General features: G+C 43.8%; 1 protein-coding gene across 3 annotated transcripts in view; it reads left to right on the plus strand.

Moving 5' to 3' along the window:
* robo3 (roundabout, axon guidance receptor, homolog 3 (Drosophila)) overlaps window positions 1-19,792 on the plus strand; it is a 129,542-nt gene that overhangs the window by 97,076 nt on the left and 12,674 nt on the right. For all 3 annotated transcript variants that reach the window (XM_090192527.1, XM_090192529.1, XM_090192528.1), the window contains exons 9-18: window positions 2,978-3,180; window positions 9,052-9,133; window positions 9,955-10,123; window positions 14,439-14,605; window positions 14,871-14,992; window positions 15,193-15,409; window positions 17,668-17,792; window positions 18,215-18,392; window positions 18,818-19,042; window positions 19,745-19,784. In XM_090192527.1, coding sequence (XP_090048653.1) covers window positions 2,978-3,180; window positions 9,052-9,133; window positions 9,955-10,123; window positions 14,439-14,605; window positions 14,871-14,992; window positions 15,193-15,409; window positions 17,668-17,792; window positions 18,215-18,392; window positions 18,818-19,042; window positions 19,745-19,784 — 1,528 coding nt within the window. The remainder of the gene's footprint in view (window positions 1-2,977; window positions 3,181-9,051; window positions 9,134-9,954; window positions 10,124-14,438; window positions 14,606-14,870; window positions 14,993-15,192; window positions 15,410-17,667; window positions 17,793-18,214; window positions 18,393-18,817; window positions 19,043-19,744; window positions 19,785-19,792) is intronic.

The raw sequence follows: 19,792 nt of genomic DNA on the forward strand, positions 1-19,792 counted from the left end.
ATAGTGGAATTCCCGCCAGGAAATAATGGTTAATGTGATTGGATGTTAGTTATTTGACTAGGCTACCTGTATTTGACATTGTTGTTATTTCGCTGAACACTAGATGGTTTCATTTTATTTTTGGCAGTGAAATGAGGCTACTCAGGCGAGGAAAAAAAACTCACCCAAATGTATAGCCCCGTTGGAAAATATAAATGGACTGTTTGAAAATGTGAATTAAAAAATTTAAAAAATGTGAATCACATTTGGCGTACCCCCGTCGGCAGGGGGGTATGCATACCCCAGTTTAGGAATACCTGCTCTAGAGTAAGTTTATTACCCCCTAGGGCTCACTATCACACACAGCTGGCTTCAATTAACCTACCTCCCAAACCCAACCCAGCACCTTCCTCGTACAAACCCCACATTCAAATCCCATTACCTTCTAACACTTTGAGTATATCCCATATGGCATCCTCTTCCCTTTATAGTGCACTACTTTTGACCAGAGCCCTAGGTCAAAAGTAGTGCACTTTAACAGGAATAGGGTGCCATTGGGAAGCATCCTTTTCCCGACTACCTTATCACCATGTTTTATTTGGACATATTTCATGGACTGCTGGTTTGGCCGATAGACTACCCCCCCTGCCAGTCCCTCCACCCTCCATCACTCCCTTCACAACTGCTTAAACCTAAATAAATTAAAAACTCTTCAAAGCCGCCCCAAATTAAAAATCATCGCCCCCCCACCAGTCCCCCAAATGAGCGAACAGCAGGAGGTAAAGCGAGACGTAATCAAACAGGACAAGTCGCAATGGCGCTATGCAAATTAACCTCGCCGGGAACATATGCTCCCCTCATCGCGCCGCGCCCAGTAAGGAAGGGGATAAACTGTTGTTTAGATGCATCTGTGCTCCACATCTGCCTCAAAGCACTGTAGCTTAGCTAGCCATTTCCCTGCCTAGCATACAGACAACAATGCACTTGTACGTTTTGCTAACAGATATACAGTTAATATTTGTTTTTTAATTTTCCATTTGTCATAGTCCATAGTTCATAGTTCATGAATGTTACTCTGTAAGATGTCAGCACACACACAGTGGTGTTTACATGATGGTGTGCACACAGACATACAGAGGTGGCATAGACAGATCCATTTATGTACATTAGCTGGCCTCTGTTTGCAGGGCATGGTGGTCTAGTGAGTATATAGCCAGGGCCTGTGTTTCACTACAGGGTAAACAGTCTATGGAGGGATGGGATTTAGTGCCAAGGGGTTAAACAAGGAGTACACTATTGATGTACTGTGCACTACTTACACACTGTATGTAGGATCTTCATTTGAACAGGAAATGTGAATTGTTGTGTGGATTATAATTCAGGGACATTTTTCTAGCGGTTGATCCATGTTGATCCATGTGTTAGGACATATCAAGTCTGCCATTTTTAAGTGTAAATGACAAACTTTAGTCGCCTTTTAAAAATGTGAACACATTACAAATTTGCATCTCCTGCTGTGCAGGAAATGTCCTGCAACAACGGGGTGATAAAATGAAGATCCTACATCTGATCTGCATGTTCTATATTGCTCGATATTAGTCAATGCAGAAAATGTCAATACACTTCAAAAGGTAATTATACTTCATATCTGACTGTGCAGTGGACACGGTTCCCTTTTCAAACAAACGCGCGCACACACAGAAATACTCAAACACAATAATGCACACACATACTCTGCTACTCCATTCCATTTTAAGCTTCTATGAAGGCAGGTCATTTCGATATGTACTGTATCTTAAGTGAAGCCACTTACGCCATATGGCTATTTAGCACACCTGTAACCAAACCCGCTTAGAATGTGGACTAATGCAGAAATTGACTCCACAACCTTGGTGGTATGTTGTGAAAGATTATGTTTCCTTTCCATGATGTTTATTCATATAAGTATCCTCTTGGCCTCTTGGAACAAAGCCGAATATTGCAAACCTAATCTCAGCATGTACCCAATCCCAGCAGTCTAATGTCCTAGGGTTTACCATCAGAACGGTTTGATACTGGAGAGGGAATGGTAAATGCCAAAGTAATTGACTCGTCAATGACTTATTCATGGTCCTCCACCTCCCCGATTTCAAGAAGAATTTCCAGGTTTAGTCAAACAAATATTAAATTATTCAGCGCTACTTTGACGTGTTAAGCCATAACAATGCTGTAAAGTGGGAGAAAGCAATATGAGTGAAGATGTTATGGCAAATAAAGGCCTACACTGGCTAAACACTACCGTTCAGTAGAGTAACTGCCATGGGTAGACCTTTTTTTTGACTGAAAGTTGACATTACAGGGACAGATTCTGCTAAATTAATATTTAGATATTTCTTTCCATACCTTGAAAGCAGTCTACGGACAAGGAGTGACTGCAGTCCACACAGTTTTGTTAAACTAGACACTGAAATTATCGTATTTTTATTTAACTGTCCCTTTAACATATTTTTATTTAACTGTCCCTTTAACATCTAACCAATAAATGACAACTTCATTGAACCGCTGTTTTATTTCACATATAAATCATCTCTAGAGCAACAGAGAAAAACTAGATTGCTACACGCTCGAGCAAAAGAGATCTATGTCATTGATTGGATGTGAAATAGGGCAGGAGCAGGGGGTTTGTGGACTTGCTGAGAGCTGCGTTATTTTACGTCTGCATATTTTTACACCGCCTGCCGTTAGTGATTTACACGGGTTAATATGAAGAGTTATGTCCCAACAGAATTAGAGGTGGACTCCATGCTGAAAATGGTTAGGATAGTGTTTTTATGGAATACACTCAACTACCCAGATGTCAATTCAACGTCTATTCCATGTTGGTTCAACATAATTTAATTGAAATTATGTGGAAACAACGTTGCTTGAACCAGTGTTTGCCCAGTGGTACACACTCTCTTAATGCACATTCTCTCCCTCTCTCTCCCTCTCTCTCTCTCCCTCCTTCCCTCCCACACAGCACCCTCCGACCGAGTCCCGCCCATCATCCGCCAAGGGCCAGCCAATCAAACGTTGGCACCAGGCTCCACCGCTCAATTGCAGTGCCACGTGATGGGCAACCCTCTGCCCAGCATCCAATGGGAGAAGGACGGCCAAAGGATACTGGGCGACGAGCGTGTCAGCCTGATGGAGAAGGGAACGTTCCAGATCACAAACCTGCAGGTACCTGAAAGGAACGTACAAAGAACGTTCCCAATAATTCTTAAGAACGTAAAAATAATGTTCTCAATGATTCTCATAAATGTAGAAAGAACGCTCCAAACAATTCTCTTTCCCTCCTCTGTAAATGCCGTCACTCCCTGCATAATAGCATATGAAATTAAACACCTCACATTGCATCTGAACGCACTTCAAGTCTCATCATATCAATCGTCTGAGGTAACTCTCCTAAGTGACACTAAGCAACCGCATGCAATAACACCCGAGTGTTATTTCCAAAGCAATGCAATCAACTAAATCAAATCCAAGTGTAGACTAACAGTGAAATGTTTACTTATGGGCCCTTCCCAACAATGCAGAGAGACAAAAAGAGAAATAATAAAAAATAATAATAAATAACACAAGGAATAAATACACAATGAGTAACTACTCATCCTTAATGGTATTTAGCTTCGTTTAATTCACTGTGTTATTATGACTGACTGCCATTTCGAGCAATAGAAAGCAGTTTTCAGATGCCACGGCAACCTGTCCTCTTGATATATTGATATGGCCACAGTGAGCGGCATACAGGCCATACAAGCTGTCCACTCTGACACACATCTCAGCAATGTAATTCAATCAAATTAAGAGTAAGATATTAATATTGGAATATTGGACCGCAGGAGTGACTTTTTTATGGTTTATGGGTGACTCATTGACTTAGTAATTGGCTGTTGAGTGTCTGTGGTGCATAATCGCCAAGGTAATGAGCGGGTGCAATCGTTAGCAGTCGTTAGTGGTGGCGTACGAACGGCTAATGAAATCCATTCTACCCAGAGCCCTCTGGGGTTGCGGGCTGCACCTGCGGGTCACCGAAGTGTGTGGCGAGCTTCAGGCCGGCTGACGTGTTAATTAATTGATTGTCGAGCCCACAGTGATTAACGATTGCTGTGACTTTAATTAAATCCTTGTTGGGGAATTGAGAGAGGGGGAGAGAAAGAGGAGGGGGGATAGGTAAAGAGAGAAGGAGGGAGAGCGATTAAGTTAAGAATCTCAATGCACCAACATCAAAAATGTTCAGCTAAAACTTCAACCGCATGCACTCAAAATATAGCAAACAATCTTTAGTACTTCCTCTGCCCACTGTATTTGTGAATTTCTCATATCTCGACTAGATGGGCTGTACTTATGTCAATTTCTATCATTTTGAATCTTGGACACTCTTCCTCCTTGTTTTTATCGCTCTCTCACACTTTTATCAGGTTGCTCCTTTTAACTAAGGCAGAGAGGGGCACAGGAAGAAGGGGAGGATGGGGTGGAGGAGAGAGGGCCGGCCAACTGACAGATGGTCTGTTTGTTCCTCTCTGGGACTGAAGCAATGCCCATTACCTCGGGACCAGAGCCAGACACACACTACAACTACAGCACTGTGCCAAACCTCCCTCTAACAGGACAGAGAGAAAAGAGGGGGGGGGGGGGGGGAGAAAGAAAGCAATAGAGAAAGAGACAGGAAATTGAGATGAAAATATGAGATGGAGAGAAATAGAAGTCAAGGAAGATGCTACAACACAGAGAGAGAGTGCACTTGAGATGATATCAGAACATCGAGGAAGGGGAGAAAATAAGGAACGCATTCCACAACCAGGAACGAGTTTAGACATTTGGCTCCCAGTTGACTCTCCCCACCTTCATCCTTCAACCATTTTTAACTATCTGTTTAGCGCAGCGCCTAAAGCTGCCAACCATGATTAATGGTCAGGTGCCCATCCGTTTAACCCTTCCCAATCCTCTCCTCCAATCACCAGTCACCACCCGGGACCTGTCGCCCCAAACATCCACATCATTGGCTTTCTTGGCTGCCATACAGGTTCTTTCAAGGTCAGCTGGCCTTTAGGAAGAGTGATGTACTATTGGACTTGGAGTCACCTCTCCTGTCCCTCTTGGGGCTTTTAGACAGGGAACTTAGACTTGAGTTATACCAATGCCACTGCAACTGGCCACACACACACACACACACACACACACACACACACACACACACACACACACACAAGGGTATAGAGAAGTGGATGGCAACCAAGCACAAACAACAGTGCTATTATCTTGATTGCATTGTGTTGGCTCGCTGTGCGTTTTTGTAGTGTGCTTTGTATAATTCATTAGCTTTAGTTTTGAATAAGATTGGTCTTACATTAACCATGAGGGCTGAATACCTAGTTGTGTGTGTGTGTGTGTGTGTGTGTGTGTGTGTGTGTGTGTGTGTGTGTGTGTGTGTGTGTGTGTGTGTGTGTGTGTGTGTGTGTGTGTGTGTGTGTGTGTGTGTGTGTGTGTGTGTGTGGCCCACTAACCTCCAGGCGGTTGGGGGTGAGCTGTCAACACTATTAGATCATTGTCTGCGAGTTAAAGTCCCTACAGGTGTAGGATCTTAATTTGACCAGTTTCTCCCAGCAGGAAGATAATCCTACAGGAAATGTGAATTATTGATAAAAAAATGTTTAGGGGCAAATCTGAATTTAAAAGCATTTTAAACCTTGAATACATTAGTGCATTTCCTGCAACAACAGTGTGATCAAATTGAGATCCTACATTTGTACATCTTCCACTGTTGTAAGCAATTTCTAGCCCTTGTCTCGCTCTCAGCCTCCCAATGAAATTTTAATAGGCAATGTTCTCCCTGACCCACACTTATCGTCTTAAACACACACACACACGTGTGCACTACCTACACACTCACACACAATTACCAGTAGGCACGTACGCAATCACACACACACACACACACACACACACACACACACACACACACACACACACACACACAGACACACATGCACCTGCGAGTATACACACACACACACACACACACACACACACACACACACACACACACACACACACACACACACACACTTGCTAGTGTCAGCCCAGAATGCTGGTTACTGTTGAGTGCTCAGTATAAAGCAAAGTAAGAGCCACAGAAGTTTGCAGACCCGCTCAGGTTACTAAAGGTCTCTCCTTTATCCTCCTCTAAACTCCCACACTGGTTCAAAAGGATCAGGGCCCATATTTATCAAGGGTTTCAGATAGGAGTGCTGATCTATGATCAGTTTTGCCTTTTAGATCATGAATACGATTAAATGGATAGTGGGGACTCCTACCCTGAACTTGAAGCTGTCTACCTGCTCTACTGCTGCCCTGTCGATGGGGATGGGGGCGTGTCCACGATCAGCTCCTTGTTCTTGCTGACATTGATGTTGTTGCTCAGACACCACACTGCCAGGTCACTGACCTCCTCCCTGTAGGCTGACTCATTGTTGCCGGTGATCAGGCCTACCACCGTCGCGTTGTCAGTGAACTTGATAATGGTGTTGGAGTTGTGCGTGGCCACACAGTCATGGGTGTACAAGGAGTACAGGAGGGGACTAAGCACACACCCTTGTGGGGCCCCTGTGTTAAGGGTCAGCGTGGAGGAGATAATGTTGCCTACCCTCACCACCTTGGGTCAGCCCGTCAGGAAGTCCAGGATCCAGTTGCAGAGGGAGGTGTTCAGAGCCAGAGTCCTAAGCTTGGTGACGAGCTTGGAGAGAACAATGCTGTTGAACGCTGATCTGTATTCAATTTACAGCATTCTCACATAGGTATTCCTCTTATCTAGGTGGGTGAGGGCAGTGTGAAGAGCAATTGAGATTGCGTCATCTATGGATCTGTTGGGGTGGTATGGAAATTGGAGTGGGTCTAGAGGGTGGCTGGGATGGTGGTGTTAATGTGTTCCATAACCAGTCTCTCAAAGCACTTCATGATTATAGAACTGAGAGCTACAGGGCGGTAGTCATTGTGGCATGAAGCTTTAGAGTTCTTAGGAACAGCAATGATTGTGGTCATCTTAAAACATGTGGAGATTACAGACTGGGACCAGGAGAGGTTAAAACTGACTGTGAATATGCCTGCCAGCTGTTCTGTGCATGCTCTGAGAACATATACTCTAAAGCCATATACAGTGCCTTGCGAAAGTATTCGGCCCCCTTGAACTTTGCGACCTTTTGCCACATTTCAGGCTTCAAACATAAAGATATAAAACTGTATTTTTTTGTGAAGAATCAACAACAAGTGGGACACTATCATGAAGTGGAACGACATTTATTGGATATTTCAAACTTTATTAACAAATCAAAAACTGAAAAATTGGGCGTGCAAAATTATTCAGCCCCTTTACTTTCAGTGCAGCAAACTCTCTCCAGAAGTTCAGTGAGGATCTCTGAATGATCCAATGTTGACCTAAATGACTAATGATGATAAATACAATCCACCTGTGTGTAATCAAGTCTCCGTATAAATGCACCTGCACTGTGATAGTCTCAGAGGTCCGTTAAAAGCGCAGAGAGCATCATGAAGAACAAGGAACACACCAGGCAGGTCCGAGATACAGTTGTGAAGAAGTTTAAAGCCGGATTTGGATACAAAAAGATTTCCCAAGCTTTAAACATCCCAAGGAGCACTGTGCAAGCGATAATATTGAAATGGAAGAAGTATCAGACCACTGCAAATCTACCAAGACCTGGCCGTCCCTCTAAACTTTCAGCTCATACAAGGAGAAGACTGATCAGAGATGCAGCCAAGAGGCCCATGATCACTCTGGATGAACTGCAGAGATCTACAGCTGAGGTGGGAGACTCTGTCCATAGGACAATAATCAGTCGTATATTGCACAAATCTGGCCTTTATGGAAGTGGCAAGAAGAAAGCTATTTCTTAAAGATATCCATAAAAAGTGTTGTTTAAAGTTTGCCACAAGCCACCTGGGAGACACACCAAACATGTGGAAGAAGGTGCTCTGGTCAGATGAAACCAAAATTGAACTTTTTGGCAACAATGCAAAACGTTATGTTTGGCGTAAAAGCAACACAGCTGAACACACCATCCCCACTGTCAAACATGGTGGTGGCAGCATCATGGTTTGGGCCTGCTTTTCTTCAGCAGGGACAGGGAAGATGGTTAAAATTGATGGGAAGATGGATGGAGCCAAATACAGGACCATTCTGGAAGAAAACCTGATGGAGTCTGCAAAAGACCTGAGACTGGGACGGAGATTTGTCTTCCAACAAGACAATGATCCAAAACATAAAGCAAAATCTACAATGGAATGGTTCAAAAATAAACATATCCAGGTGTTAGAATGGCCAAGTCAAAGTCCAGACCTGAATCCAATCGAGAATCTGTGGAAAGAACTGAAAACTGCTGTTCACAAATGCTCTCCATCCAACCTCACTGAGCTCGAGCTGTTTTGCAAGGAGGAATGGGAAAAAATGTCAGTCTCTCGATGTGCAAAACTGATAGAGACATACCCCAAGCGACTTACAGCTGTAATCGCAGCAAAAGGTGGCGCTACAAAGTATTAACTTAAGGGGGCTGAATAATTTTGCACGCCCAATTTTTCAGTTTTTGAAAAAAAAGTTTGAATACTTTCGCAAGGCACTGTATACACTGAGTATACAAAACATTAAGAACACCTACTCTTCCCATGACATAGACAGACCAGGTGAATCCAGGTGAACGCTATGATCCCTTATTGATGTCACTTGCTAAATCCACTTCAATCAGGATGGTATTTGGTGCCAGGCGCACCGATTTGTGTCAAGAACAGGCAACACTGCTGGGTTTTTCATTCTTAACAGTTTCCTGTGTGTAACAAGAATGGTCCAACACCCAAAGGACATCAAGCCAACTTGACAGAACTGTGGGAAGCATTGGAGTCAACATGGCAGATGTTCTAGGCAGATGTTCATGTTGACTTACCTGGAAAGATTTGCTTTGGAACACCGAATATGAAGAGGCAAAGGCATTGTGCTTTTGTGCATGTACACGATGTTAACTGAGCCCTCTCTCTTGTTGCCAGGAAACCGACTCAGGGGCCTACACCTGCGTGGCTTCCAGCTCGAGCGGAGAGACGACATGGAGCGGAGTACTCACGGTGAAAGGTAAATGCATACACACACGTGTACACACACGCACGCACACACACACGGTGAAAGGTACACACACACGCATGCACACACGTGTACACACACGCACGCACACACACATGGTGAAAGGTAAATGTACTGTAGTAAACACCTCCCTACAGACTATTAGATTGCCTCCATGACATTACATGCCCATATAAGATCATTATCACCTGTAGTTATGGCAGTGAATGGAGAAATAAGGCAGAGGTCTTGTGAAATTGTGGATGTAATCGCACCTAGGGGCGTTGTTTGGCCCAAGGCGAAGCGGAAGGATAATGAGTTGGAAGAAGTAATGCCTTATTGCTGAAATGAAATGCTGCTGTTTGATGAAGCTTGATACGGTGGTATTTAGTGCCTACAAATGCATCTTAAAAACAACCAAGCAGAAATTCACAACTAAACTCTTATTTTTAGATGTGAATTGTCAAAGTCAGTTACTGTGATCAGGGCTGGGGTCGGATTCATTTCATTCCTTATTGAAGACAAAAATGTCACTTTTCAATTTGTGATTGATTGTAATTACATTAATTATTTACCAACAGGTAACTCACAAAAGGACTAGTGCTAGTCTTCCAACAACAGTTAGATTGAGAATGGTTGCACTACCACTATACATAGGAGATCCACTACCACTATACATAGGAGATCCACTACCACTATACATAGGAGATCCACTACACCTGTACACAGGAGATCCACTACCACTATACATAGGAGATCCACTACCATCCAGCTAACCTCTCTGTTTCTTTTTAAATGCACTTCACTTCATTTGATTTGATTGTGATTTTCAGAGAGTGGAGGTTCGTCTGTCCCCCAGGCATCAGAACCTTTCCAGCTGCCAGGACCGCCCCAGAAGCCTGTGGTGACCGACGTGACGCGCAACAGTGTCACCCTCACCTGGCAGCCCAACGCCCACGAGGGAGGCGCCGCCGTCACCTCATACATCATCGAGGCCTTCAGGTGAGCGGAGTGGACAGTAGGAGTTGGACCACGTTCAATAGGGCTCAACCTCGTGGTGCATTCTGTAGAACAGACAGGAAGACAGATATTTAATCTCTAGTCATGCTACATTTTTGGAGGGAGGGGGTTGAAGTAACACATAACATCTAAAGACACACTTGCACATACTGGTGACTTGAAAAACGTAGAAGGATGGGGGACCCACGGTATAGGCCCGGGTCGCACAGAGATGACAAAAAGCGTGTTTCAAAAGTCGTCAAAGACGAGATTTATTTCAACCTAAAACATTTAAGAAATAATATATTGACAGTAAAATCTTATGGGAAATTAGAAGTCTGTGGTTGGGAAGGAACCACACCTGGGATTGAATGAGGGTATGAGGCATGAGTTGAGGTGTTCAGAGGCTTCAATCTGATGTGGGCAATGAAAGGGGTTCTTCAACAAAAGAATCTAGTCATTCTGGCGGAGACAACTGCACTCCGGTAGTTAGCTAGCTACTTGCAACCTAAGTAACATTTAGTAAAATGTGTCAAATTTAGACTAAAACTAAAATTTCAAATAAATGTCACTAACTTGACACAAAACAAAAGTTTTAAAACCAAGAAAGAAATACATAATCTACCTCCTCCATCTCCTGTAGTTTGAAGAAACTAATTTGAATTGAATAATATCCCAAAAATGCTCAACTATTCACCATCTCAATCTATCCAACAATGTCACCAACTCACCATGCTTCAAAATCACACATGCAAAATCACACAAGTACTAGGATCCTTCTCTGATCCTTTGATTGGATGGACAACATGTTTATACTTTCCAAAGCTTTGACTGGTTGAAGGACGACCACCGGAAGTTGTCTTAATTATGTATGTAGGTCTATGAAAGGGAATGAGGAGCACAAGCCTTCTAGGTTTTGTATTGAAGTCAATGTAGCCAGAGAAGGACGGAAAATGACTGTCCTCTGGCAACACCATGGTGCTACCCTAGAGGGTGCTGTTGATACTACTGTATACTTTCATTGCAAAACTGTGTGTTTTAATCAGGTATTTGGTGATGTGAATATATTTGGTATAGGTTTATCTTAACTCTTAAAAAAAAAAAATGAAATTCACTGAGTAGGATGGTCCTCCCCTTCCTCCTCTGATGAGCCTCCACTGGCAGACGCACAGTGTTCTCCCCTCCAGCCCCCAGCTCTCTCTCTCAAATCAAATCTAATTGTATTGGTCACATACACATATTTAGCAGTGTAGCGAAATGCTTGTGTTCCTAGCTCCAACAGTGCAGTAGTATCTAACAATTCACAACAATACACACAACTCTAAAAGTAAAAGAACGTAATTAAGAAATATATAAATATTAGGACGGGTAATGTCAGAGTGCCATTGACTAAAATACAGTAGAATAGAATACAGTATACACATATGAAATGAGTAAAGCAGTATGTAAACATTATTAAAGTGATTAGTGTTCCATGTCAATGTATATGGGGCAGCAGCCTCTGAGGGGTAGGTTTGAGTAACCGGATGGTAGCCGGCTAGTGATGGTTATTTAACAGTCCAATGGCCTTGAGATACAAGCTGTTTTTCAGTCTCTTGGTGCACCTGTACTGACCTCGCCTTCTGGATGATAGCGGGGTGAACAGGCCGTGGTTCAGGTGGTTGATGTCCTTGATGATCTTTTTGGCCTTCCTGTGACATCGGGTGCTGTACGTGTCCTGGAGGGCAGGCAGTGTGCCCCCGGTGATGCGTTGGGCTGACCGCACCACCCTTTGGAGAGCCCTGCGGTTGCGGACGGTGCAGTTGCCATACCAGGCGATGATACTGCTCTCCATTGTGTATCTGTAAAAGTTTGTGAGGGTCTTAGTGGCCAAGACAGATTTCTTCAGCCTCCTGAGGTTGAAGAGGCACTATTGCGCCTTCTTCACCACACTGTCTGTTTGAGTGGACCATTTCTATTCAGAGGTTGCTGTGGGCAGCCATCCCTCACCCTTTATTAATGGTGTCAATACACACACACACACACACACACACACACCCTGTGGACACCCTGACACATTTCACATTCTAATCAACCTCAGCTAGGTTGGAGGCTGGCCCATGCTAACCCACTCCCCAAACCTCCCAGCTGCCCCCCACTTTGACTTTAGCCCCCATCAAACGTCACACAAACACACACACACACAGCTTAGTGCACCTCTGTGGAGCTAAAATGGTAATGTGTTCAATTGTGGCTGGCACAGACAGATAGACAGAGTCCTTGGGCTATTGTACGCTGAGCGGAGCCGGGCTAGCTCTATTTACTGAGAGAGCGGTTCCTATGGGTCTCACAGTGGGCTGATAGGACGCAGAGGGATGGAAAGACGAATATAGAGGGATGGAGGAATAAAGGGATGGGGGAAGCAGGTCAGACACAGATAGACAGTGTTACGAGTGCAGTATGGTCTAACAGTGGGCTGATAGGACGCAGAGGGATGGAGGGAGGAGGGGATGAGAAAGCAGGTCCAGACGTGGACGGACTGTGTTACGAGAAAATGCCCCCCCCCTTCCTTGTTCATTTAGGTGGGGACTATCTCATCCTGACTCACTAGCCCCTGCATCACTCTTCTCTCACCTTGCCCCCCGGGCAGTAGTTAGCACTGTGCCGAGTGGCCCAAATTGATTGTTTATAGAGTTGCTGTGGGGACTGAATAGGTTAGTTTAGAATAACATTTCCTTGTCTGAGGTGCTGGGGGTTATTTGGGGGTTGAAGGGTAGGTGTGGCCAGGGGGATAGGGTGTGTGTGTGTGCGCGCGTGTGCATGCGTGCAGGACAAGGTGGACATAGTATCCTGACATGTTGTTACTGTATGAAGATGGGCAGATTTACCATTGTCCTATCTCCATTCTATAGGACATTCGAGGTGAGGAACACTCGTTTTTTCCCCCATTGGCATGTTTGTGGGGCAAGAGTGTATATTTACGTGTGTATTTGTGTGTTTCCTGTGTGTGTCCCAAGTTTCCCAGCCTCTCCTCGGACAAAGTGACCTTGGATTTATCACTTTTGGGCGGTCCGCTTGAGGAATATTTACGGCTCACACAGCTTTTATCGCTGGCGCCTAATTGCGCAGGTCGGCTATAAAGTCACTCGTCTGCTACAGCAGTCACTGGTCCCGAGGGGGAAATGAAAAAGGAACGGGTTGAGGAAAAGATAAGAAAAAGCGAGTGACGAGGGGTGGAGGAGGGTGTCATGTAACTATGCCAGTAAACAATAAACAAGGTGTGACAGCAAATCTAAAGAAGACCAGGCAGGAGAGGAAAATGCAAACGGAACTGCCTTTATTAGATGCATTGTTCACAAGATTTATCACTTTATTTATTAGAAGGCAAAACACGAAAATTTAAGATGACAAATGTTTTTTTTAAACGAACAAAGAAACTTGTCATAAACACACAGCTGGCGTTATTGTTATTTACCAGATGCTCTGACATGGTCTGATGGTGCGTCGTGGCTAAAAACCTGAGTGGGCTAAAAATAGCTCCGTCATCATTTCCTGGATCTGTCACTGGGCTCGGGAACGCAGTGCGTCAAATGAGCATGGGGGATAGCGAAGCATCGCTGAACACAGCACTTAATGACTAAGCAAACAGCTTCAGTCTGGGCTCTGCTATTCTAGTGGCTCCTATCTGATTCTCTGTAAAAAAAAAAAGACTGAGGAACAGTTTGTAGTCACTATTGAGTCATGGCAATGTTTGGTGGAATGCTTTGCCAATAACCTTACGAAAGGTTTTACCTAGTCAGTTGCACAACCAAAATGTCTCTTTCGCATTTAACCCAACCCCTCTGAATCAGAGAGTTGCTGCGGGCAGCCTAAACGTCAATCTGTGTCTGAAGTGGCGTACAGCATTTACTGTGAAGCAGCCTCCTCAGTCATCAGGGCTTTCATATTTATTGCACTTGGCGGAGCAGAGCTTTTGTGAAGGAAGTTGTCAAGTTTGTGTTTATTACAGGACGTACCGCCGCCACCTATTGTCAACCAATCATGCCAATGCAGAGATATCATGTCAATGCTTCTGCATGCCTCCGCAATTGTTTCACACACGCCTCTGACCTTTCAGTTACTGGACCAACGCTCTTAACCGCTAGGCTACTTGCAGCTGCGTTGGATTCTCTGTGAAAAGATAGTGATAGTCACTATCGAGTAATATAGGAACAGCTGTCAATAGTATAACATACTCTGTAAAGTATAACATTAAACAATAGCCTTGCACAGTAACTTTACTAAGGTAATTGGAAATTACAAATAACATGACATCTTTGTCTGTGGTGTCTTACTTTAGCCAATCAGCAGGCAGTACATGGCAAACGGTGGCTGACCTGGTCAAGTTGGAGAAACACACGGTCAGTGGTCTCTTCCCCAACACCATCTACCTATTCATCGTCCGAGCGGTCAACGCTTATGGCCTGAGTGACCCCAGCCCCATCTCTGAGCCCGTCCGCACACAAGGTCAGTACCTAGGAGGGACACAACATAATAAATAAAAAAAAATAAGTACAGAGTGGTAGTTAGTGTAAAACAAGTGTGGGAAGTCAAAACGTAATTGTTCTCTCATTTTGAAAACTTGCTTCATGAAAGCATGAAGGTCTGAAGGCTTCATGCTTCATATAAAACAATTTAGGGTATGTCAATCAAGTGTGTACGTGAGTTAAGCATCCACTATCGTTTTACTGAGTATTTTGTGTCTTGAAGTTTGTTCATGATGTATTTGCAGATGTAAGTCCCACCGGCCAGGGAGTGGACCACAGGCAGGTCCAGAAAGAGCTGGGAGAGGTGGCCGTTCAGCTTCAGGAGCCCGTCACACTCACTGCCTCCAGTGTTCAAGTATCATGGATGGTGAGTACCCTGACCTGAGTGTTTATATCATCTTTCACAGGATAAAGGCTATTGGTTGGACTCACACTCTATGAATGTTTTATTGGATGTTTTACTGTATACCCATATACAAGGGTAGTAGAACTATATCTCTTATCTATCTATTTGTATCTCTCCCTTTTCTCTAATTGTCTAATTGTCATTTTTCCTCCCCTCCCCAGGTGGACCGTCAGTCCCAATACATTCAGGGTTACCGGATTCTCTACCGGCCCAGGGGTGGCACCTGGCAGCTGCAGGATGTCAAGGCCCCGTCGGAGCGCCTGGCCGTGGTCGCTGATCTGCTCAAAGGCACTGAGTACGAGATCAAGATCCGGCCCTATTTTGACGAGTTCCAGGGCATGGACAGTCGGCTGCTTCTGGTCAGAACACCAGAGGAAGGTAAGCCTGGCTAGAAGCTACTGATACTGACCACTTCAGATGAGACTGACACAAGCCTTGCTGAGACAGAGGCTGTCCTAATATGGACAGCATATACAGTGGGGAGAACAAGAATTTGATACACTGCCGATTTTGCAGGTTTTCCTACTTACAAAGCATGTAGAGGTCTGTAATTCTTATCATAGGTACACTTCAACTGAAAATAACATTGTATGAAAATCCAGAAAATCACATTGTATGATTTTTAAATAATTAATTAGCATTTTATTGCATGACATAAGTATTTGATACATCAGAAAAGCAGAACTTAATATTTGTTACAGAAACCTTTGTTTGCAATTACAGAGATCATACGTTTCCTGTAGTTCTTGACCAGGTTTGCACACACTGCAGCAGGGATTTTGGCCCACTCCTCCATACAGACCTTCTCCAGATCCTTCAGGTTTCGGGGCTGTCGCTGGGCAATACGGACTTTCAGCTCCCTCCAAATATTTTCTATTGGGTTCAGGTCTGGAGACTGGCTAGGCCACTCCAGGACCTTGAGATGCTTCTTACGGAGCCACTCCTTAGTTGCCCAGGCTGTGTGTTTCAGGTCGTTGTCATGCTGAAAGACCCAGCCACGACCCATCTTCAATGCTCTTACTGAGGGAAGGAGGTTGTTGGCCAAGATCTCGCGATACATGGCCCCATCCTGCCCTCAATACGGTGCAGTCGTCCTGTCCACTTTGCAGAAAAGCATCCCAAAATAATGTTTCCAACTCCATGCTTCGCGGTTGGGATGGTGTTCTTGGGGTTGTACTCATCCTTCTTATTCCTCCAAACACAGCGAGTGGAGTTTAGACCAAAAAGCTCTATTTTTGTCTCATCAGACCACATGACCTTCTCCCATTCCTCCTCTGGATCATCCAGATGGTCATTGGCAAACTTCAGACGGGCCTGGACATGCGCTGGCTTGAGCATGGGGACCTTGCGTGTGCTGCAGGATTTTAATCCATGACAGTGTAGTGTGTTACTAATGGGTTTCTTTGAGACTGTGGTCCCAGCTCTCTTCAGGTCATTGACCAGGTCCTGCCGTGTAGTTCTGGACTGATCCCTTACCTTCCTCATGATCATTGATGCCCCACGAGGTGAGATCTTGCATGGAGCCCCAGACCGAGGGTGATTAACTGTCATTTTGAACTTCTTCCATTTTCTAATAATTGCGCCAACAGTTGTTGCCTTCTCACCAAGCTGCTTGCCGATTGTCCTGTAGCCCATCCCAGCCTTGTGCAGGTCTACAATGTATCCCTGATGTCCTGACACAGCTCTCTGGTCTTGGCCATTGTGGAGAGGTTGGAGTCTGTTTGAGTGTGTGGACAGGTGTCCTTTATACAGGTAACGAGTTTAAACAGGTGCTATTAATACAGGTAATGAGTGGAGAACAGGAGGGCTTCTTAAAGAAAAACTAACAGGTCTGTGAGAGCCGGAGTTCTTACTGGTTGGTAGGTGATCAAATACTTATGTCATGCAATAAAATGCAAATTAATTACTTAAAAATCATATAATGTGATTTTCTGGATTTTTGTTTTAGATACCGTCTCTCACAGTTGAAGTGTACCAATGATAAAAAGTACAGACCTCTACATGCTTTGTAAGTAGGAAAACCTGCAAAATCGGCAGTGTATCAAATACTTGTTCTCCCCACTGTACTTAAGATAGCCTATGTCCATAATGGAGGGAATGGTGAGTAACAAGGTTTTAAAATAGTTTTTTTACGATGGAACTTCCAGGTGTAAATAAAGGTTTTGAAAGTGGGGATTGATTGATTGATTGATACACAGTCGTTGCTTTTAAAGAGAATATGCCCTCAGTCAATTTACCCAGCAAAGTAAGGGTGAAATAAAAAGTGGTGAATTGAACCTTTTTAGTATTTATCTTGGAGGGCACAAAGCAGAAACAGTTTGAGGTCTGACTTTTTTAAAAATAGCTAGCTGTTAAGGAGCCTCTAGCAGTCACATCTCTGTGAAGTCAAAAGCAATTCAGTCTCAATTGGATTGCAATTCCCAACACCTGTGTGACCTTCACATCCTGTTATGAAGGCAAAGAACTGTTTAGTCCAATAACCACTTCATGGCATTTGATGGCATTTGATGGAGTCTGCCATTTTCATCAAAATCTAATCATATTTTCGCTATCTTACCAAATGCCCCTATTTAATATTTTCTATGTCAACATGGAATTGTTTTTTTCACAACTTGATCTTCCCTCTTTCCCTGCAGTCCCGAGTGCCCCTCCCAAAGCAGTCACCGTGGTTACAGTGAAGCTGAGCAACAGCTCCAGCATTAGTGTCTCCTGGGAGCCTCCCCCCGCCGAGATGCAGAATGGAATCATCCAGGAGTACAAGGTAGGATGACTGAACCAGAAACGACATATCATGATTGGATCAATCCAATGACAACCATCCATATGGGTGGTATTTACTTAGAAATAACATGGTAAAATAAAAAATATAATAATAATAGTTACATAATTACAATGATTTCTTTTGGATTCATTAAAACAAGTCATTGGAAATAAGGAGTAGCTATGAATTGTTTTACATTTTTTTAAGTAAGTACCAGAACGCACACATAGTTCCCAAATATGTTTTTATTTACTAAATAACTAAATACCATGTAAACACCAGCTCAAACAGGACTGGAAAATAAATCGTGTCCATATTAGGACTGCCTCAAAGTCACAACAGGCAATGCTAAAATGGACACTGTAAATTTGACATCTTCCATCTCTTACACCAACTCACCATCCTCCAACCAACAATAACAGGTGTGGTGTGTAGGCAACGACACCCAGACCCGCTACCACATCAACACCACCGTAGATGGCACCTTCCTCTCCACTGTGCTCAAGGGGCTGCTGCCAGGCATTCTGTACCAGGTGGAGGTGGCAGCAGTGACCAGCGCCGGAGTGGGCACCCACAGCCAGCCTGTGTCCATCCTCATTAGTGAGTCCTCGCAGAACCACAAGCTAGCAGAATTAGTCATTTCAGTTCCGGCATATCAAGGATATAGTATAAGATTGAGCGGAACTGTAATAAGGGAAGCAAAAATGACTGAAATTATTGTTAAGTGTAACAGCAGCGTCATATGCATGTGTTAAGCATGCTTAGAGTCTGTGTACAACTTAGAATCAAATGTTGAGGCCAACATTCATGATTCTAACTTTACATACAGTTCTGAGGTGTGAAAGATTAAATGTTTTGCCATTCGTCATTTGGTTTATAACATATACCATTTTGTCATACACAGTACTCAAACCATGCAGTATTACTTGGAAAATGATGTTTATAATACAGTACTTACAAGGCAAAAGTTGTCTGAAAATCGAAATATCAATCAATCTCCTTACTTACTTGCCGCTCTCCCTCAGAGCTGCCAGCGGAGGCACCTTCAGAGCCCAGCGAGGACAGTGATGAAGGCAGCGTGAGCCTGGCCGAGCAGATCACTGATGTGGTGAAGCAGCCGGCGTTCATCGCTGGGATCGGCGGGGCCTGCTGGGTCATCCTCATGGGTTTCAGTGTGTGGATCTACTGCCGCCGCAAGAAGAGAAAGGAGCTGAGTCACTATACCGCATCGTTCAACTACACGCCTGCGGGTACTTAACACACTTTATTTTATGCACTCTTTATACAACACTTATTGTTACTTAACCACTTATCAAAGAAGCATGTTGTAATATAACCAACCTTACCATATCAAGTATTCTACTGCACTTTACAATAGGCTGCTATTTTAACTTAAAATACTTCAGGATTTTGGCAATGAGGCCCTTTATCTACTTCCCCAGAGTCAGATGAACTTTTGGATATCAATTCTATGTCTCTGTGTCCAGTATGAAGGAAGGTATAGGTTGTTTCCCGAGCTAATGCCTGAACTTCTGTGGGTATCAGTGCAATGGAGCAGAATGTTCTCTTTTCTCTTTTCAAAACTGGTTGAATGGCTATGTTTACCCTGTAGGCACCTGCTACCTACCACAGGTGAGATAAATTACACACAGTGAACGAGAATCACCGGCCTCCAACCAAATTCATTAGAATTCTTCTGAATTCTGAATAATTCAGTCCAGGACATTTTTTATTTTTTTAAACTTTGAAGTAAAGTTTCTTGGTCCTGTGCCGTTATAAATCAATGCACGTGTGAACACCAAAAGCTTTGTTAATTAAAAAATAGTAACGTGCACGGGTGCCAATATATTAGAATGCAACTGTACCATATGACATTATGGCCACCACTCATGCTTTACTGTATTTGACCTTTCCATTCACACCTGAATGCATATTTCCTTTTTTTTCTGCAGTTGGCTTTCCACATGGAGAGGCATCTGGACTCAATGGAAGGTAAGGAT

This window comes from Oncorhynchus mykiss, chromosome 12, assembly GCF_057628025.1.
Source record: "Oncorhynchus mykiss isolate SJ-2025 chromosome 12, ASM5762802v1, whole genome shotgun sequence".
Lineage (NCBI taxonomy): Eukaryota > Metazoa > Chordata > Actinopteri > Salmoniformes > Salmonidae > Oncorhynchus > Oncorhynchus mykiss.